The 22,931-nt window shown below is 43.9% G+C and overlaps 1 protein-coding gene across 2 annotated transcripts in view; it reads left to right on the top strand.

Moving 5' to 3' along the window:
- The window catches only part of S1PR4 (sphingosine-1-phosphate receptor 4), a 49,316-nt gene extending 31,431 nt beyond the window's left edge, over positions 1-17,885 (top strand). For both annotated transcript variants that reach the window (XM_073651466.1, XM_073651472.1), the window contains 2 exons: positions 13,272-13,481; positions 15,835-17,885. In XM_073651466.1, coding sequence (XP_073507567.1) covers positions 13,288-13,481; positions 15,835-16,753 — 1,113 coding nt within the window. In that variant the 5' untranslated portion in view covers positions 13,272-13,287 and the 3' untranslated portion in view covers positions 16,754-17,885. The remainder of the gene's footprint in view (positions 1-13,271; positions 13,482-15,834) is intronic.
- The last annotated feature ends 5,046 nt before the right edge of the window (positions 17,886-22,931 follow it).

Raw genomic sequence — 22,931 nt, 5'->3', positions numbered from 1 at the left:
GATATATACACAAATTCAGATATATACAGTTATATGAAAAAGTTTGGGCACCCCTATTAATCTTAAGCTTATTGTTTTATAAAAATTGGTGTTTTTGCAACAGCTATTTCAGTTTGATATATGTAATAACTGTTGGACACAGTAATGTTTCTGCCTTGAAATGAGGTTTATTGTACTAACAGAAAATGTGCAATCTGCATTCAAACAAAATTTGACAGGTGCATAAGTATGGGCACCTCACCAGAAAAGTGACATTAATATTTTGTAGATCCTCCTTTTGCAAAAATAACAGCCTCTAGTCGCTTCCTGTAGCTTTTAATGAGTTCCTGGATCCTGGATGAAGGTATTTTTGACCATTCCTCTTTATAAAACAATTCCAGTTCAGTTAAGTTTGATGGTCGCCGAGCATGGACAGCCCTCTTCAAATGATCCCACAGATGTTCAATGATATTCACGTCTGGGGACTGGGATGGCCATTCCAGAACATTGTAATTGTAGTAGATTTGGAGCGGTGCTTTGGATCATTGTCTTGCTGAAAGATCCATCCCCTGCGTAACTTCAACTTTATCACTGATTCTTGAACATTATTGTCAAGAATCTGCTGATACTGAGTGGAATCCATGCATCCCTCAACTTTAACAAGATTCCCGGTGCCGGCATTGGCCACACAGCCCCAAAGCATAATGGAACCTCCACCAAATTTTACTGTGGGAAGCAAGTGTTTTTCTTGGAATGCTGTGTTTTTTTGCCGCCATGCATAACGCCTTTTTGTATGACCAAACAACTCAATCTTGGTTTCATCAGTCCACAGGACCTTCTTCCAAAAAGAAATTGGCTTCTCCAAATGTGCTTTTGCATACCTCAGCCGACTCTGTTTGTGGCGTGCTTGCAGAAACGGCTTCTTTCGCATCACTCTCCCATACAGCTTCTCCTTGTGCAAAGTGCGTTGTATAGTTGACCGATGCACAGTGACACCATCTGCAGCAAGTTGATGCTGCAGCTCTCTGGAGGTGGTCTGAGGATTGTCCTTGACTGATCTCACCATTCTTCTTCTCTGCCTTTCTGATGTTTTTCTTGGCCTGCCACTTCTGGCCTTAACAAGAACTGTCCATTTGTTCTTCCATTTCCTTACTATGTTCCTCACAGTGGAAACTGACAGGTTAAATCTCTGAGACAGCTTTTTGTATCCTTCCCCTGAACAACTATGTTGAATAATCTTTGTTTTCAGATCATTTGACAGTTGTTTTGAGGAGCCCATGATGCCACTCTTCAGAGGAGATTCAAACAGGAGAACAACTTGCAAGTGGCCACTTTAAGTAGCTTTTCTCATGATTGCATACACCTGGCTCTGAAGTTCAAAGCTCAATGAGGTTACAAAACCAAAAAAAGTGCTTTAGTAAGTCAGTAAAAAGTAGGTAGGAGTATTTAAAACAAGAAAATGATAAGGGTGCCCATACTTATGCACCTGTCAAATTTAGTTTGAATGCAGATTGCACATTTTCTGTTAGTACAATAAACCTCATTTCAAGGCAGAAACATTACTGTGTCCAACAGTTATTACATATATCAAACTGAAATAGCTGTTGCAAAAACACCAATTTTTATAAAACATTAAGCTTAAGATTAATAGGGGTGCCCAAACTTTTTCATATAACTGTATATATAGATATAAATATGTGAGTGAGATATATATTCTGTGTCTTGCATGTGTTGCTTACTGTACACCAGGAGGTGAGTCTGGCAGAGACTGGGGGTGCGGCGTCTGTTGTGATGTTACCTCTAGCCTCTGCCAGACAAGAAAACTCTAGAAGGGGTGCGAGCACTTTCTCTAGAATCAGGAGAGAAGCTGGTCACATGCCAAAGTGTGGTAGCTAGGCCACAGTGCAGGATGCTGACAGGTAGTAAATTACAAACTGTCAGCATTCTGCTGCTAGATACACACATACAATATCAAAAAAGCCCGGACAACCCCTTTAAGTGTTGCACTGCTGTTAATAGGTCCATGCACCTGCACACCGCCCTCCTTACCTTCATTCATATTGAAAAGAATGGCGCCGTCCAACCAATTATCTTAATTTAATAATAATACATTTAATCCTGCACTATTATTTGCAGGTTTCCATAACTTCAATTGATGTACAGTACATGGCGAAGTAATTCTGCATACAGTCATGGCCAAAAGTATTGAGAATGAGACAAATAGTAATTTTTCCAAAGTTTACTGCTTCATTTTTTGTAATGGCAATTTGCATATACTCCTGAATGTCAAAGAGTGATCAGCTTAACAGCAATTACTGTACTTGCAAAGTCAATATTTGCCCAGAAAATGAACTTTAACCCCCAAAACACATTTCAACATCATTGCAGTCCTGTCTTAAAAAGGAGCAGCTAACATCGTTTTAGTGATTGATCCATTAACACAGGTGTGGGTGTTGATGAGGACAGGGCTGGCGATCAATCAGTCATGATTAAGTAAGAATGACATCACTGGACACTTTAAAAGGAGGCAGGTTCTTGGTATCATTGTTTCTCTTCAGTTAACCATGGTTATTTCTAAAGAAACACGTGCAGCCATCATTGCACTGCACAAAAATGGCCTAACAGGGAAGAGTATCGCAGCTACAAAGATTGCACCTCAGTCAACAATCTATCGCATCATCAAGAACTTCAAGGAGAGAGCTTCCATTGTTGTCAAAAAGGCTCCAGGGCGCCCAAGAAAGACCAGCAAGCGCCAGGACCGTATCTTAAAACTGTTACAGCTGTGGGATCGGACTACCAGCAGTGCCGAGCTTGCTCAGGAATGGCAGTAGGCTGGTGTGAGTGCTTCTGCACGCACTGTGAGGTGGAGACTCTTTGAGCAAGGGCTGGTTTCAAGGAGGGCAGCAAAGAAGCCACTTCTCTCCAGAAAAAACATCAGGGACCGACTGATATTCTGCAAAAGGTACAGGGAGTGGACTGCTGAGGACTGGGGCAAAGTCATTTTCTCTGATGAATCCCCTTTTCGATTGTTTGGGACATCTGGAAAACAGCTTATTCGGAGAAGAAGAGGTGAGCGCTACCACCAGTCTTTTCTCATGCCAACTGTAAAGCATCCTGAAACCATTCATGTGTGGGGTTGCTTCTCAGCCAAGGGAATCGGCTCACTCACAGTCTTGCCTAAAAACACAGCCATGAATAAAGAATGGTACCAGAATGTCCTCCAAGAGCAACTTCTCCCAACCATCCAAGAGCAGTTTGGCGCCCAACAATGCCTTTTCCAGCATGATGGAGCACCTTGCCATAAAGCAAAGGTGATAACTAAATGGCTCATGGAACAAAACATAGAGATTTTGGATCCATGGCCTGGAAACTCCCCAGATCTCAATCCCATTGAAAACTTGTGGTCAATCATCAAGAGACGGGTGGACAAACAAAAACCAACAAATTCTGGCAAAATGCAAGCATTGATTATGCAAGAATGGACTGCTATCACTCAGGATTTGGTCCAAAAGTTGATTGAGAGCATGCCAGGGAGAATTACAGAGGTCTTGAAGAAGAAGGGGCAACACTGCAAATATTGACTTGCAGCATTAACTCATTCTAACTGTCAATATAACCTATTGGTACTCATAATATGATTGCAATTATATTTCTGTATGTGATATAAACATCAGACAAACACTAATAAAAACCAGAGGCCAGCAGATCATGTGAAAATATAATTTTGGTGTCATTCTCAAAACTTTTGGCCATGACTGTATACAGCTCCTCTCCCCTGAAAACAGGAATCAGGATCTAGTCAGTTTTGGTACTGATCTGTTCTCTGATGTTATGGATGTCATTTATGTCAGGTTATAAATATCAATTCTTAGAAAACCTGAAAGATTAATACACATGAAAATGCATCAGCAATTTTTCTAAGTCCGCAGGATCTCTTTTTGTAGTCAGATAAACATCACTTGTCGAAATCCATAAGCTGCACCAGAGCAGTACCTTGTGATGAATAGTGCATTAGTGAGAAGCACATGATTTAGGCTGGGTCTTCAGTCTCTTCCTGGCAGGCCAGGGTCAGGGGAGCATATAAAAATCATCCAGAAAATTCGGTCAATTTTCATCTGTATTATCATCTGTGTGTTCATATTTTACAACCATGTTACATCCGTGTGGCATCCGTGTGTATATATCAATATTTTAAAATGTACAGAAACAGTTTCCTATGTTAACTTTGATAATGTATCTATAAATATTGGATGGAATATGGATTATTGCCTTATCGTTTTTTTTTTGCGCAGCCATTGCCTGTTGTAGGTGACTCTCATCCAATATACGGAAGAGAACAGTGCTTGCTACGATTTTATTCACACGGACATTCGGTCCACGTAAAAAAACCTGTCCTACTGAATAACATTGGTCAGTGAATTTTACAGGTGTAGGTGAATATGCAGCAGATTTTTCATCGAGTGGAACATGTTGCATGAAAAATATTTGAAATCAGTAGTGTGTCAAGTTTATCTGCGCATTAACCCTGCAGGTGAAAGTTGCGTCAATTCTGCAAAATTTCTGCAATTAAATCCACATAGCTGCAGATTTAGTGCTGAGTTAATCTCTGTTGATATTACTTTCTCCTTTCAACAACAATCCCTAGTCATAGGCCACAGCCTCGCTATCAGTATTTATTCAGTATTCGGTCAGTATTTTTCTCAGGAGTGGGAGCCAAAACCAGGAGTGGGTGATAAATGCAGAATGGGTGACTTGTTTCTATTCTACCTTTTCTCTGATTGTTCCTCATCTGGTTTTGGCTCCCACTCCTGAGAAAAAATACTGACCGAATACTGACCAAATACTGATAGTGGGGCTGTGGCCTTAGACTAGGTCAAGTGTCTGACACAGGAGCTGATCTGCTGACTGTTTCCAAGGGTACCAGACCAATCTAAAAAGCTGTTTACATGAATAGGAAAAAAACACTTAAGATAGTGAGAAAACTATTCTAAATACATAAAGTAAAGTATAAATAAAGCTAAATTAACCAAGTTGTCACTTATGATGTTCTGTACATTGGGAGACCAGCATCTGATAGTTATATGAAGTGATGAATGAAATGAAGGTCATCACTTATGGCAAAAACGCCACCTCTTTCGGTATCACCTCTATGCTGATGACACACAGATCTACCTCTCTGGACCCGAAATCACCTCCTTACTAACCAGAATCCCACAATGTCTGTCCGCTATTTCATCCTTCTTCTTCGCTAGATTTCTAAAACTTAACATGGATAAAACAGAATCCATCATCTTTCCCCCACCTCACTCAACCCCCCATCTGACCTATCCATCAAAGTTAATGGCTGCCCACTCTCCCCAGTCCCACAAGCTCGCTGCCTCGGGGTAACCCTTGACTCTGATATCTCCTTCAAACCTCATATCCAAGGCCTGTCCACTTCCTGCCGACTCCAACTAAAAAATATCTCCCGGATCCTCTCATTACTTAGCAAAGACTCTTCAAAAACACTAGTGCATGCCCTCATCATCTCCCGCCTCGAGTACTGCAACCTCCTGCTCTGTGGCCTCTCTTCTAACACTCTCGCGCCCCTCCAATCTATCCTAAACTCTGCTGCCCGACTAATCCACCTGCCCCCTCGCTATTCCCTGGCTTCTCCCCTCTGTCAGTCCCCTCACTGGCTCCCCATTGCCCAGAGGCTCAAGTTCAAGATCCTAACCCTGGCATACAAAGTCATCCACAACCTGTCTCCTCCATACATATGTGACCTAGTCTCCCGGAACTTAACTTCACGCAACCTCCGATCCTCACAAGATCTTCTTCTCTACTCCCCTCTTATCTCCTCTTTCCACAATCGCATATAAGATTTCTCCTGTGCATCCCCCCTACTCTGGAACTCTCTACCCCAACATATCAAACTCTCACCTACCTTGGAAACCTTCAAAAGGAACCTGAAGACCCACCTCTTCTGACAAGCCTACAACCTGCAGTAACCACCACTCCACCACACGGCTGCACGACCAGCTGTACCCTCACCTACTGTATCCTCACCCATCCCTTGTAGACTGTGATCCCTAGCAGGCAGGGTCCTCGCCTCTCCTGTACCAGTCGCTGACTTGTATTGTTCAAGATTATTGTAATTGTTTTTGCTATGTATACCCACTTTTCACATGTAAGGTGTGTGAGGTAGCGCTATTGATCATGTTGAGGGGCACTCACTTCACCAGGTCAATTAAAGCACACATGCAACGTTTTCCAGTAAACTAAAGTCCAGCAGTTTATTACTTATTATAAACTGCTTATAATATAGACCATCTCAGTAGCTCGCAGGAATGTTACACACGTAAAATCCTGGAGCCTTTCAGTGGCAGCTATGCCCACTTGGCTTCAGATACAGTCCTCAGCAAGGTAACAACACTAATGTCCATATCAAGCACCGTCTTTTACCTTTGCCGGGTCTAGCTGCTTCTATCAGCTCTGTTCTGCCAAAGCTGTGGTTTAAGGCTCACCAGACATGGTCTCCAGGCCTCGTGCCTTCCAGGGCTAATGGTGTCCCAGGCACAGAGATCAGGTCTCTTGCCTTTTTGTGTTTCAAAACGTCCCGGATATATATCTCCTCTGTGCGCACATCCTCTGTGATGATGTCACAGTCATGTGATCAGTCACCTGTAGGGGAGGTACGTGGTCAGCCAGAACACACCCCCTCAGACATTTTGGCAATGCAGCAAGCCGCTGCATTACATATCCTCCCCCTCTTGTTCAAGCCCATGGTATTGAACACATGATATACATAATCACATTAAAACCCACAGTTCACACAGAGTCCATGTACTTGACCTTTGCGCTGCTCAGCCCCTGGAACATTAGTCATCAACATTAGCCCGTTCCTTAGGGACCTACCATCTGTCATTGTCGCTAACTTCGTCAAGTCACATTTCCGAGTCGTAACCTTGTTAGACCTCCCCCACTCCCAGCGGTCAATACAGCAGTGTGACTCACTTGCCCTTGTTTATAATGTCAGGTCCGACTCCGTACTCTCTCATATTCTACTGGGTCGTTTGCATGGGCCTCTCAGACCTGAGTTACTGGAGGACACACTACCTCTAAACCCACACCCACTATCCTCAGGACATCTTGAAAGGTCTCTAACTTCTGCGGTAGCCGTTCTATTATTTAGAGGGCCCTTTCTCTGTCTGGTCTCACAATTTATAGACAGCTGCCATCTTCTGCTGCTCAGGCGACGCTGTCTTTCCATTCGCAGTCTGGCGAGATTCAACTGTTCTACCTCTCGCAGGTAGGTCACTCAGTACTCTTTCAGCATTCGTATATATGCAAGATTTTCTTCCATTCCTACAGCAGAGAATGACACCATGCCGTCTTTATCCGGTATCCAGTCCTGATGATCACGTGGACTGCTTACCTTCATCACACCAGACTTATTTACCATTATTTGCATGGCTTGGCCATTTCTCCCAATGAACTTTCTTACCAAAGCATGAGGCACCCAGATGACTTCTTCCCGCGGACTTTAGCTTTTCTCATAAGCTCCAGTTGTCTAATGGCTTGTTCCATCTTCAACCGGACAATCTGCTTCTTGAGAACACATCGCCAGTGCATGTCACTTTGGTCAGCTAACCTCTTCACTGTGACTTCGGTTGTGGACAGGACCACCAGCTGTTAAGCTTTTGAGGTCGAGTACACCTTACAGGCTCCCACAGCCTTCTTAAACTCTTCATGCACTGACTCTCTGGTGCATTCTTCTCTCAAATCTTCGTGTACATCTATGAAGCACTTGTACCGAGAAGTTTCTGTCTCACCAGTGGTCTCCAAACGATCATCTGGCTCAGGTTTCAGGGACAACTGACTTTCAGCTTCTTCACCCTGTATGCTTCCCCTGAGCTGACTCACAGCTATGAACTCAAGAATTCTCCTTTTGACATCTTCCATCCCATAATGATATTCTTTTAACACTTCCTCAGCTCTCCTCAGGTCCACCTTCTCATGGTATAAAGGATTAAACGCAACTTGTTTGCCCTTTTCCTTCTCCAAGGCGGCCTCGTTCACTGATTGGTACTTTGCCAGGCGACCTTTGAGCTCGAAAACTTCTTCCTCTAGCTCAGCTACTCGCCTCTCAGCAGCCCATCTCTGAAGCTCTTCCTGCTTCAACTGCTCCTTTATCAGCAGAATTCTCTCAGCCCTCTCTGTCTCCAATGCGCCCACTTGGCTCTCGACAGCCAGTCTCTCAACGTTCTCTTGCTTCAAATGGGCTTGTAGCATCTCCTTAAGCTCCTTGATCTCGGCTCTTACATCCACCGAATCATCCAAGCTCGCATTATTCGAAGAGGTATTTGCTTCATACCTCCCTTCTCCAGTGGCAAACTCCTGACCCTGGTCTGTGGCTTCTCCGATAGACTCCTCCATCTTTTTCCGCTCAGCTTCCATCCTGCCGATTCTATCCTTAAGGCACGTCTCTGCCCTCTGGAGATCATCACAGAACATCTTCAGCTCCTTCACCTGAGCTTCCAGTCCTAGGATCTTTCTGCGGAGATCATCATTCTCATCACGGGTGTCCTGCAGAGTGGTCTCAATCACTTGGCGCATGTGCTCTGCATCAGCCTTATCATCCTCTATTTTTTTCTTAACCTTGAGGAGATCCTCATAGTCTCTCTTGGTTTGTTGCAGTTCCCTATTGAATTTTTCACGCATCTTTTCTGCCTCACGGTTGTGACCAGACACCTCATCTTTTAATGCCCCTTTCAGGGCGGATAGCTCCCGGTCTCGCTGGTACAGAGAGTCCTCTAGTCGCTCCTTCTCCTGCATTAGAGGCTTTACTTGATCCTGGAATTGCTGCAGCTCCCTCATGTGTTCATCATACTCCTTCTTGGTTTCACACAGCTCCCGGTTGAACTGTTCGCGCAGTTGTTCTAGGTCTTGATCATGTCCAGAAACTTCATCCTTCAGCGCCCCTTTTAGGGAAGATAGCTCTCTATCCCTCTGGTGTGGACCCTCATCCAGCCTTTGCTTCTCCTGCATCAGCTGCTACACCTGCTCCTGAAATCTCTGCACTTCCTTTCTTGTGACCTCTGCTTCCTCCGCATCCACAGAGCCTTTCTTCACTTGGTCCAGCTCTGACTGCACCAGGGAGAAATGATTTTTCATCTCGTTCAGCTCATCTTCAGACTCCTCTTTCTGAAGCTTGAACTGCAAAACCTCCTCCTTGGTTTTGCGGAAGTCCTCTTTATTTTTCTGGAACATTTCCTTCCATTGGTTGATTTCCTCGCTGCTTTCCTCCAGTTCTCGCTGCAAGTTCCTCACAACCTGGTTTATTTTCTGCCATTCAGACTCCAGGCTCAGTCCTGGGACACGTTCTCCATGTTTTTCCTTAGTTGCTGCACGTCACTCTGATACTGCTGCCTGACAGGCTCCAGCTCTTGGTCATGATTGGCCACCTCCTCCTCTATCCTGATCTCCTCTGCTTCTAAAGGAGAATCCACACTGGGAATAAAGGCACACAGCATTGCATTTTCTTTATTTACCCTTTCAGCAAAAGCTACATGAGCAACTTTTTTGTGGCCCTTGCGCCTTCGACGATGAGAGGAGGACTTTTTCACCTCGTTTAACTCCTCCTGACTGAACTCTCTTTCTACTTTCGTAGTGTCACCGTCAGCTGTGGGGTCTGTGTCACTCCCCATGGTGTTGTGGACCAACAAGTCACCTCCCACTTTGATGTCAACCCCTTCTACTGGAGCTACCCAGATATCAACAGTTGAATTGTCATTTTTAGGCGGTACCAACACACGACCAGTAACCAATTCTGGTTTTGTATGCTCCACCCCCTTTTAAGACTCCACCCCCTTTTGGACAACCACACCTGTAGGGGGTACTTTAAAAAAAAAAAACGCAATAGTCTTAGGACACAGTTCACAACATATCATACTACCTCCCTGGGCACTCTGGGATAGTACCGGCGCCACAGGAGAACTCAAGGAATGGACCGCTGCCACCATTCTGTAAGGTGCCAACAGCTCTTGCCATTCCTGTACCATGTCCTGTTGTTGTTTCTCAAATACCTGCTGCTGTGATTTTAACAGGCACTTTAATCGCTCAATAGCTTCAGTCTCATTTGCTGCTCCCTTCACAGCCATCTTTATCAGCTCCTGTATTTCTTCAGGACACTCTATTTTGCTGAAGAGCGTTTGCAGCCGGTCATCTAACCCCTTCTCCATTCCGTCTGGGGATACTGCTCCATTCATAGCCATCACGGTACGCTGTTCACACCAGACACTTCACACCGCTCTCCCCGGAAAAATTTTCGTGGCCCCACCCAGCCACAGCAAACCAGGTTTGAGTGTGATGACAATTTTCGTAACCCCACCGAGTACCAGCCAGATGCTTTAATCTTCGTGGCCCCGCCGAGCCACAGCCAGATGCTTGCATCCACGTTCGTTGTCCTGTACCGTTACCCCATGCAACCAGGCTGCAGTTGCCCGCATTCTCCACCAATTGTGAGGTAGCGCTATTGATCATGTTGAGGGGCACTCACTTCACCGGGTCAATTAAAGCACACATGCAACGTTTTCCAGTAAACTAAAGTCCAGCAGTTTATCACTCATTATAAACTGCTTATAACATAGTCCATCTCAATGGCTTGCAGGAATGTTACACACGTAATATCCTAGAGTCTTTCAGTGGCAGCTATGCCCGCTTGGCATCAGAAACAGTCCTCAGCAAGGTAACAACACTAATGTCCATATCAAGCACCGTCTTTTACCTTTGCCTGGTCTAGCCTCTTCTATCAGCTCTGTTCTGCCAAAGCTGTGGTTTAAAGCTCACCAGACATGGTCTCCAGACATGGTCTCCAGGCCTCGTGCCTTCCAGGGCTAATGGTGTCCCAGACACAGAGAACAGGCCTTTTGCCTTTTTGTGTTTCAAAACCACCCGGATATATATCTCCTCTGTGCGCACAGGACCTGTGATGATGTCACAGTCATGTGATCAGTCACCTGAAGGGGAGGTACGTGGTCAGCCAGAACACACCCACTCAGACATTTTGGCAGTGCAGCAAGCCAGTGTATTACAGGCGCCATGCAATAAATGGCGCTATAATAATAAATAATAATAAGAATAAGCTCTTACTGACCATCTCTAGTACTAGTGAAACGGATAAGAAAATGTACTGTACAGTAAGGACATTTAGGGCTGGAATCACATATATTGGTGCACTAGGCAAAATAGGAAAATTGCGTTCTCCCCATCTTGCGTCAATTAAGAACTATAATAATAATAATTTTATTTATATAGTGCCAACATATTCCGCAGCACTTTACAATTAAGCGGGGACATGTACAGACAATAAAGACATCACAAAGTAACACATAGTTCACCAGTTACAGGAGGAGTGATGGCACAATGGGAGACACAATAGGTAAAACATGCTCATCATGCATGGTCCCGCCATCATTGTAATAAATAAGGGCATTTGAAATAAGCTGCATGATCCGGTCACCAGCCAGGATCTGTCTAAGTGCAGTCACCAAGTGATATTGGGTGCATGGAGGATTGGAAGACAGATGTATAATGGGGGTAACAGTGGCAAATCACTGATGGAATCCTTGCTTTTATAAATTCTATTAAAGATGTAACAGAGCTTTGGTTGTCGGATGGAGCAGGTAGTTTGTCTGATATAGTAGAGCTGTGTTTGGAAACAGAGCTAGACAAGACGTCTAGCTCTGTTTGTTTCCAAACACAGCTCTACTATATCAGACAAACTACCTGCTCCATCTGACAACCAAAGCTCTGTTACATCTTTACAACCTAAACTTGGAATAACTCCAAATACCACTACACACTCCCCTAATATCTCTGCAACAGAGAAGCAAAATTTAAAAAAAAATGTTTATTCCGTTTTGCAGCTGCTCTGTCCAGTTCAACATGAAAAATTTGGTGAAAGGTCGACTTTAAGATAAGACTGTGTGGCACTGTTACTATAGCTGTGCCATTTAGATGTAGGAGAGCTGATCTTGCTTAATGATTAAAATGTCAGATGTAGAAAGGAAGACTTTCCAGATGCAGCACAGCATTTTTTGTCAGTGTAGCAGGGCTGAGTTTGACAAATTTAACTCTGCTACATTTGAGTTGTATATATAAATGTAGATATTCCCCTGTAGTTTCTGTGCTACCTCGTTCCTCTGCCCTCCTAACATAATCCATCTTCCCTATTACTACCTAGCATTTTAGCACTACTTGCCTCTCAATTAAAAGATCGCAGAGTGTGTGTGGGAGAGAGAAGGTGGGAACGCAGTGTTGTAGGCACAAGAGCCATCAGGACCAGGAGAAGGATACAGTGGGGGCTGTACAAGGAGTGCTGAAGAGCAGGGCAGCCTCTGAGGAGGAGGAGGAGGAGGTGTGTGTGGAGAATAATGTCAGATAAAAGAAGAAACATTTTTTCAGCTCACCCTTGTAGAAGACTCCAATTGAGTTTCATTGCTGAAGCATGGAATCCTGTTCCTGCTGAAGGTGGAGTGAACTTGCACAGAAAAAGATATGGATCCAGCTGTGGCATAAAATGTAGAAAACATTCTTTATTAAATCACTTTAAAAACATTTCATAGCGTGATAATACATTCTAGTAGACGTAGCTGGACAGGAGGAATGACCAATAAAATGGAGAAACCAAACACGTTTCAAACACTACATGTGTTCTTAAACTCGGGTCTAGCCGAGAATGGAGAATGTACTGTGACCGGAAGCAGTAAATTACAGTGTATCAGTCTCACACACTGGTCTCCGGTTGATGAGCACTTCCATCAGTCAGATGAAGAAAATGCTCATTGGATATCACCAGAGGAAATTATTTTTTCTTCTCCTTTTCAATGTTCAATTAACATGCCGCCCCCCCCTTTCTTTTGGTGCTTGGTGGCAAAATATTCAAGCATCTACCCTTGCCCACCTCTCGTTCCAGCCCTTATGACATTACATTGGCTGTCAAGCACTAGTGAGAAGGTGGAAAGAGGTGGTCTAAAATGATCTCCCATTCGGTATATCAGCTAATCGACCTATCCATACAATATGCTTGGGGTGCCATATTTTATTCCATATCCACTTTATTACTATTGCTTATACATCTACTGTAATATATTTATAACTAAATGCACTATAGACTGCATTATTCTCACTGTTAAAAGTATACAAGACAGAAAGTAAAACAGAGTCAAATAACAATCTGTTGTTTAGAGCAGTGACAGTCGAAATATACTATAGGCCTTTCACAATTCCATCAATATTTTATTTTTCAGAATTTTATATGCCATCATGAACCTGTCATCTAACCAGTGTCTAGAGATGGTGGACAGACAAAATGCTAATATTATCTTCTTACATTATAACCTGACTGGGCGTCTAATTGGTCGATCAAGTGAAAATGGCATGTATCTGAAGATAATCAGCATCCTAATCAGTGTCTTCATCATATTGGAGAACTTGACCGTGCTGGTGGCGCTACTGAGGTGAGACGCAATGAAGCAGCAGGGAAAAAGGCTCATTATTATAACCTAAATTTCAAGGGTGCATGTCTGTGTAGACCATTAAAAAATAAGCAAGTTGATCCCTTTATGGCAATATAGCGTGAGGCTTAGCAAGTGTAAGTGCATCATCACATCCCAATGCACTTCCACACACATATACAGAACATCAAAACATGCTGCTGGAAAAGTTTTATGGGATCATAAAGGGATCAATTTGTTTATTTTTGAATGGGATACACAGTCAAATAAATGATTTGGGGCACAGAAGTTTCTGACAGGTTCCCTTTAATAGCAAAGATATAGAAATGAGCAGACAATGTGTAGTAATTTGGAGGATATGATCTGGGATGTAAAAGAAATCAAGAATGATGCCCACAGGACGCACTTCTAAATTATCTAAAGCGCAGACCATTATTATTATTTCTCCGTTTTCATTTTAAAGGGAATCGGTCAACAGTTTTATGCAATGTAATCTAAGAGCAGCATGATGGGACAGAGAGACAAAGAGAGAGACCCTGATTCCAGTGATGTGTCACTTACTTGGCTGCTTGTAGTTTCAATAAAATCAGTGTTTTATCAGCTCAAGATTATCACTAGAGGACTAGTTGTCTTGTGCAATGTAGTCCTCCAGTTATATGTTACCCGGCCCCCACCACTGATTGGCAACTTTCCACCAATGCACAGTTTACATAGAAAGCTGCTAATCAGTGGTGTGGGGGGGCTTACACAAAGCTCAGCATTCTGAGAACTGCTAGATCTGCAGCAGAGAAAAGTGATTTCCTTAAAACTACAGGAAGCAGCGACACACTGGACATCACTGGAATCAGGGTTCCTGACCCTACATCATGCTGCTTTCAGATTATATAGCAAAAGCCTGGTGACAGATTGTCTTTAACCCCTTTACAGCCTGAGGCGTATTAGTACGCACCAGGCTGTAACCCCCTGTTCAGCGCGGGCTCCGGCGCTGAGCCCACATTGAACCGGGCACGTCAGCTGATTATTACAGCTGACATGTGCCCACAACAGCCGCAGATGGAATCGCGATCCACCCGCGGCTGTTAACATATTAAATGCCACTGTCAATCTCTAACAGCGGCAATTAACATCGCCGCGCAGGAAGCGCGTCACTTACCCCACCCATCGGTGACCCCGTCACGTGATCGCGGGACACCGATGCGTGGGCATGACAACCCTGGGTCTGCAGCAGACTCCAGTGGTTGTCATGAGCTGATCGCTATGAGCGCCACCTAGTGGTCGGCGCTCATAGCACAGGACCATTTCTGCTACATAGAGGTGATCTGCTCATCACCTCTATGTAGCAGAGGCAATCAGACAGTTGCTGCTTCTAGTCTTCTATGGAGACTATTGAAGCATGCAAAAAGTGAAAAAAAAAATGTTTTTAAAAATATTAAAAAAATTTAAAAAATATAAAAGTTTAAATCACCCCCCTTTTGCCCCATTCAAAATAAAATAATAAAAAAAAAACACATACGCATATTTGATATCGCCGCGTTCAGAATCTCCCGATCTATCAATATAAAAAAAGAATTAATCTGATCAGTAAACAGCGTAACGAGAAAAAAATTCTAAACGCCAGAATTACGTTTTTTGGTCACCCCAACATTGCAATAAAATGCAATAACGGGCGATAAAAACATCGGATCTACCTCAAAGTGGTATCAATAAAAAATTCAGCTCGGTGCACAAAAAATAAGCCCTCACCTGGCCCCAGATCCCGAAAAATGGAGACACCTACGGGTCTTTGAAAATGGCGCCATTTTTTTTTTTTTTTTTTAGCAAACTTTGGAATTTTTTTTCACCACTTAAATAAAAAGAACCCATTCATGTTTGGTATCTACGAACTCGTAATGACCTGGAGAATAATAGTGGCAGGTCATTTTTAGCATTCAGTGAACGTGGTAAAAAAAATAAAAAAAACATCTGTGGTAATGCACTTTTTTTGCAATTTCACCGCACTTGGAACTTTTTTCCCGTTTTCCAGTACATGATATGGTAAGACCAGTAATGTCGTTCAAAAGTACAACTCATCTCGCAAAAAATAAGCCCTCACACGGCCATATTGACCAAAAAATAAAAACGCTATGGCTCTGGGAGAAAGGGGAGCAAAAAACGAAAATGCAAAAACACAAAATCCTAGGGTTGCGAAGGGGTTAAAGGGTTTGTCCATGAAGACAACCCATTCTGAAAATGAAGTCTGTTGCTGTCACCACTCATCTTTTATCATTGGGGGAAGCTGTGGCCAGCCACTCATTTCACCTTCAGAAAACATATTGCAATTCAACTTAACTATATGCTTTTTGTTTGCCCTTTTTAGGTTCCTTCGTTTGAGGCGTTGGGTTCACTGCTGTTTGGCAAATATTGCAGTTAGTGATCTCCTGGCTGGCATTTCATACTTGCTAAATATATGCCTTTCAGGTAAAACTACTTTCCGACTGACCCCACAGCAATGGTTTCTAAGAGAGGGCCTTCTATTTACCACCCTCGCTGCCTCTACTTTCAGTCTGTTTATTACCGCAGTGGAGCGTTATTGTACAATGGTGGCTCTAGTATCAGAGAGCCGTTCTAGAAAAGTGGTGCGTGCACAGGGGTTGATCATTTTATGTTGGGTGCTGGCTGCTACTGTTGGGTCCTTGCCTTTGTTTGGGTGGAACTGCCTATGCCACATTGAATCCTGCTCCAGTCTTCTTCCCCTTTACTCAAGGCAATATATTTTATTTAGCCTTGGACTTCTGTCCATTAGCCTGATTGGAATTATTGGTTTTTACTGCACTATTTATTACTTAGTGTGTTGCAATGCCAGGGGGACTGTAGTCACGAGCCAAAGTCGGCGTGCCATACATTTACTTCAAACCGTTCTCATCATCCTTGGCTCATTTGTCATCTGCTGGACTCCCCTTTTCGTCTATCTCCTGGTGGACTCTTCATGCACCCCTCCTTCGTGTCAGTCTCCAGTAGGACTGGAATGGGTGCTTGCCTTGGCTGTTTTGAACTCAGCTTTAAACCCATTAATTTACTCTCTCAGGAGTTCCGAAGTACGTAAAGCAATGGTGGCATTCCTTTGCTGTGCTTGCACTAGGGTGGGAATTAATGTACCAGCATGTCACCAGCAAGGCCGAGATGTCACCTCTGGCTCATCAAATGAAAGTTCCCTCAGAAGGAAAAGCAGTGTGCGCCTTTCACGAGCAAGTTTTAGGAGTCCTGTAACCAGCATTTCTAGTGTGCCGAGTCAGTAATAAACCTTTGGGCTCATTTATGGGAACGACGTTCTATAGAATTTACTATGCCTATTGCGTTTCTCTTATATTGGTCAACATTTCTAGGAAGCCAGCTAAGATGGAAAGGAAAGATAACTATTCTTTGTACTTTCTTCTGTTACATCAATAATTAATTTCATTAGCTAAATTTAACTAAAATATGTTGCCAGATTAAGATGGTATAGGCATTAATACGCAGTATTACATTGCAGTCGTGATAAGCGTTCTGGAGGGAATGAGTTGTGCGCCCACTGGACAGAGCTGCATGGGCCAGAGAAAAATACAATGAGCGACTAATTCTGGTAGATCATATTCCTATTTTTTTTCTAAAGGAATACAGTTTATATAGGATATGTCACATGCTATGTATGTATAAATGGTCAATACCCTATGGAGATTCCAATGTGCAATATACGTGGATAGACATCAACATGATGAAGAATTACCGCTACAGAGAACAGAGGACCATCACCAATCCCTACAACCAGTTTCCATGTAGCAAATACGTGAACTACACTGTTTAATCACAGAAACAAAACGGTTGTATAGAAACAATTGCAATATCACCTTCCTAATATTAATCTGAAACTTGCATATGAAATTCAGGGGTTTAAATATTTTCATTCCAGATGCCAGACAATTGTCTAAAATAGTTTACCTCCTGGGCAATTTTGTGTGTAGCAAAAGCATGGATGCAACGTCACAAATGTTATCCAGAACTGAATGTTATGAAAGAAGATGCATAACTGACAATGATTCAGTTCTAGATATCAATCAATCCTAAACAATCTGAAGAATTTTCTGTTACCTACACCACAGTTGCAAATCTAAGTGCGGAAGTAATACTCTGTCCTTTAAGTGTCAGCACACCTAACGTTTGAGGTTTGCTATCAAGAATTTTGGCTTGCAGTTGGCAGGCTGGGTGCATTGGTGGGATGGAGGATCATGAGTCTTGTGGTTTCTTTCAGATGGCCTGCACACACAACACAGTGTAGATATGCGCTGACAGGGCCATCTAGTGGTGGAAGCACATTTATATATTTGCTTTGTATAAACAGTACCTTTTCTATATACTTTACTCATACTGACATGCTTAAAAGAGGAGAGCTATACTGAAAGATTACCTTTTAGTGATTTATTTCTTCAGAATTGTATGCATTGTTCATATATAGACATATATATATATAATCTATTGGTAAAAGTGTTTTTATGTATGCATATGTTTTAAGATATGAAATTATACCAAATAAATCTGCTTTTAAAGTTTCTCTCAGTTTGATAAATAAAAAAGATAAATAATAAAGTGTGTGATCCAGTTGAACAAAACAAACTCAAGATTCTAGGCAAAATATAGGTTTGTAGGTGAAAAGCAGGAAGTGTTAAAGGACATCTATATGAAACTAGACACTATACCCAGGGACGTACATTGAAATCATGGGGCCCCATAGCAGAAGTTCTAATTGGGCACCTCAACCCAAAAAAACATATTTGGTGGAGTCACAGAAGAGCATATCTCACAGCTTTGCAGTCTTTACAAAGTAATTTTCCTCCTACTGAAGTCCTAGATTCCCCATTCATTGCACCCATAAAGTATGATACCAACAAAAGGGTCCCCCAAACACTCCCCATAGTCCATACAGTATAATGCACTTCCCATAGTCCATACAGTATAATGCACTTCCCATAGTCCTCCATATCGTATAATGCACTCCTCATAGTCCTCCATACAGTACAATGCACTCCCCATAGTCCTCCATACAGTATAATGCACTCCCCATAGTCAATACAGTATAATGAGCTCCCCATAGTCCTCCATATAGTATAATGCACTCCCCATAGTCCATACAGTAGAATGCACTCCCCATAGTCCTCCATGCAGTATAATGCATTCCTCCATAGTCCATACAATATAATGCACTCTCCATAGTCCTCCGTACAGTATAATGCACTCTTCATAGTCCACACAGTATAATGTACTTCCCATAGTCTTCATACAGTATAATGCACTCCCCATAGTCCATACAGTATAATGCACTTCCCATAGTCCTCCATACAGTATAATGCACTCCTCATAGTCCTCCCTACAGTATAATGTATTTATCATAGTCCATACAGTATAATGCACTCCCCATAGTCCTCCAAACAGTATTATGGCCACCACAATTAACTTTTTTATTTAAAAAAAAAATACAATACTCACCTCTCCTCCTCGTACCCCCGCTAGTCCGGTCTCTGCAGTGAGGGCTCTAAAGTAAATCTCAGCACAGCGTGTGCAATGTAGTGATGTCATTGCGCCTGCGTTGTTGAGATGTCAGACACCGAGGAAGAATTATGGGTAATGTAGCATCATCTGACGCTCCCTCCTTCATCATTGCTTTCAACTGTATCGTCATCTAGGATGCCGATACAGTTAAACTTGTGATAACAGGTGGAGCGGGGTGCCTGGTGCTGCCGCTGGCACTGAGCCACCTGGCTCATAGGCCCCATAGCAGCTGTGTGGCCTACCGACATTGGCGATATGCCACTGACTATACAATATTCAAAACTGCTACTGACTGCAGTAGTTTCTCTAAGAATCTGTCTACCTATAATTTAGTTACAAGTCATCACACCTCCACTTCCCCTCCCCTCCCAAAAAGTGTAAATTATTGGTAAAGTTCCAAAACTGTAAGGGCACATACACAAGCCAAAGCCTATGGGAGACTATGGAGAGAACAGAGACATCAGGCACACAGTCTCCACAGGAGTGATTTACCACGTAGCAGATCCCAATCCTCTGATAGAACTTAAAGGGGTTTTCCCAAGAACAAAGTTAATTTTAAAGTTCATTTTAATCATTAGATCTTGGAATAATAATAACCTTCACAACTAGCTGTGTTTAAAAAAATGTTTCTGCTCTGAGATAATTTTATAAATGTGCCCCTACCGTCTTATGGTGTGTCTGACCGTGCAGCAGGGCCGGCTCCAGGTTTTTGTGGGCCCTGGGCGAAAGAGTCTCAGTGGGCCCCTTTAACACATACCACGATTCGTGATGCGCAGAGAAATATATATATAGTACAATGCCAAAGATTTCACTTCTTACATTACATGAGCGATATCTATTGTAAATTCTACAATAGCTCAGAAACGCTCCATACAGGATACTGGCCCCCATATAACGCTCCATACAGGATACTGGCCCCCATATAAGGCTCCATACAGGATACTGGCCCCCATATAACGCTCCATAAAGAATACTGGCCCCCATATAACGCTCCATGCAGGCTGTGCCCCCACATAATGCTCTATGCAGGCTGTGCCCCCACATAATGCTCTATGCAGGCTGTTCCCCCCACATAATGCCTCATGCAGGCTGTTCGCCCCACATAATGCCTCATGCTGGCTGTTCGCCCCACATAATGCCCCACGCAGGCTGTTCCCCCACATAGTGCCCATGCAGGATGTCACCCCCCCTTTTAATGCCCCATGCAGGATGTCACACCCCCCCCTTATAATGCCCTATGCAGGTTGTCACACCCCCCTTCCCTTATAATGCCCCATACAGGATGTCACCCCCTCTTATAATGCCCCATGCAAGATGTCACCCCCCCCTTATAATGCCCTATGCAGGATGTCACACACACCCCCCTCGCTTATAATGCCCCATGCAGGATGTCACACACACCCCCTGGCTTATAATGCCCCATGCTGGATGTCACACACACCCCCCTCGCTTATAATGCCCCATGACTCCATACAATAAAAAAAAAAATCAAATACTCACCTCACCTCTCATCTGCTGCCACTGCTCCGGACTCCTCATGCGCGCCGGCGTCTTCCCGCTCTGCGCTGTGACGGCTCAGGAGAGTGGAAAGACGTCACCATGCCCTCTGACCTGAGATGTCACTGTGCAGCAGCCGCGGAAGAGACAGGACCTGCTGCGGAGGCACGGGGAGAGGTAAGTATTGTGCCGGCTGCCGGGGCCCTGAGCAAGCGGGGGGGGGGAGCGGGCGCTGGCACTGCTCTCCTCCGCTCACGGGTCCCATAGCGTGGCGGGGTGCCTGACGGCGAGTGGGCCCTCCCCGCCTGCTCAGGGCCCCGGCACTTGCCCGGGTGCGCCGGGTGCTGACGCCGGCCCTGCCGTGCAGGAATATGTTCTGATCATACCACATCTCCTGGGCAGGGGAGGAAGCAAAAAAGTATACAGACATTACAGCATGGGATCACAGCTGATTCTTTTTGTGAGATAAACCATTTCCCTGCCTGTTTTTAAAAAATGTTCTACCTCAAAGAAAAAAATATTTGCGATCTATTGCTTCTTTCCCTCACTTCCTTCTTCAGCCTTGCTCAATGGTCTTCCGCAGCCACTCACAAAGATGGCCACACACTGGACCTCATCTTCACCCACCTCTGTTCCCTGTCTAACCTCTCCAACTCACCTCTTCCTTAATCTGACCACAACCTACTCACATTATAATAATAATCTTTATTTATAAAGTGCCAACATATTCCGCAGCGCTTTACAATTCAGAGGTTCATATTCAACAGTCATAAGTAACATAGCTAAAGATAATACAATAATTAAAGCAAAAATTATGATGACCCTGCTCGTAAGAGCTTACAATCTACAATGAGGTGGGGGTGACACAAAGTACAGGGGCTTATTTACAATGATGGTCCAGCCATCTTGAGGGGATGAGGGATAGATAAATGCTGCATGAGCTCATCACCAGCCAGTATCTGTAGTGCTTTTGGGTTCGGTGGAGACTCATGTTTGGAGAAATAAGGAATGGGCTATAAGAATATAAAAGGACTTCGATTAGTGAACATGATAGGCCACCCTAAACAGGTGTGTTTTTAGGGAGCGCCTAAAACTGTGTAAGTTGTGGTTCGTCCTAATTTCTTGGGGTAGAGCATTCCAATGAATAGATGCAGCTCGGGAGAAGTCTTGAAGCCGGGAGTGGGAGGTACAGATTAGTGCGGATGTTAGTCGAAAGTCGCTTGCGGAGCATAGAGAACGGGTAGGCCGATAAACAGAAATGAGGGAGGAGATGTAGGGGGGTGCCGCACTGTGGAGAGCTTTGCGGGTGAAAACCAGCAATTTAAATTTGATCCTATAATTCATGGGCAGCCAGTGCAATGACTGGCACAGAGCGGAGGAGTCTGAGTAACGATTAGTCAAATAGATAACCCTGGCTGCAGCATTAAGGATGGACTGGAGAGGGGAAAGTCGAGTGAGGGGGAGGCCAATTAATAGAGAGTTACAGTAGTCAAGGTGGGAGTGGATCAGGGCAACAGTGAGGGTTTTTGTTGTTTCCAAGGTGAGAAAGTGGCGGATTCTAGAGATATTCTTCAGGTGCAAGCAAGAGATTGTCTATGGAAGGTGAAGGAAAGATTGGTGTAAAACACAACGCGCCTGCTGGCTCGGCATTGTTGTGGTACCACACACGGGGAGAGAGATGTCAGATTTAGGGAGGTGAGTAGACGGCGGGAGCAGAAGAAGTTCAGTTTTGGAAAGGTTGAGTTTCAGATAGAGAGCGGACATGATGTTAGAAACTGCGGCTAGACAGTCACTGGTGTTCTGTAGTACAGTAGGGGTAAGGTCAGGGGATGAGTTGTATAGTTGTGTGTCATCAGCATAAACATGGTACTGAAAACCAAATTTGCTGATGGTCTGTCCAATTGGGGCTGTGTAGAGAGAAAAGAGAAGAGGGCCAAGGACTGAACCCTGAGGAACCCCAATAGTGAGAGGAAGGGGGGAAGAAGTGGAGCCAGCGAATGATACACTGAAAGAGCGGTCAGATAGGTAGGAGGAGAACCAGGAGAGACCAGTGCCCTTTATGCAGATTGAGTGGAGCATAGAGAGTAGGAGGTGGTGGTCAACGGTGTCGAAAGCTGCAGAGAGGTCAACAAGAATGAGCAGAGAGTAGTCACCATTACGTTTTGCTGTCAGAAGGTCATTGGTTACTTTGATGAGTGCTGTTTCTGTAGAAAGTAGGGGGCAGAAGCCAGACTGTGATGGGTCTAGAACAGAGTGAGTGTAGAGGTAATTGGTAAGTCGGGAGTACACCAGGCGCTCCAAGAGTTTAGAGATGAAGGGAAGATTGGAGGCTGGTCTGTAGTTGTTTGTGCAGGAAAGGTCAAGAGAGGGCTTTTTAATAATGGAGTAATGATGGAG

Source organism: Phyllobates terribilis, unplaced genomic scaffold, assembly GCF_046119375.1.
Source record: "Phyllobates terribilis strain yellow unplaced genomic scaffold, ASM4611937v1 Scaffold_1__5_contigs__length_1240528914, whole genome shotgun sequence".
Lineage (NCBI taxonomy): Eukaryota > Metazoa > Chordata > Amphibia > Anura > Dendrobatidae > Phyllobates > Phyllobates terribilis.
Note: the sequence above shows the minus strand (reverse complement) of the source record. Positions and strands in the feature narration are given on the sequence as shown.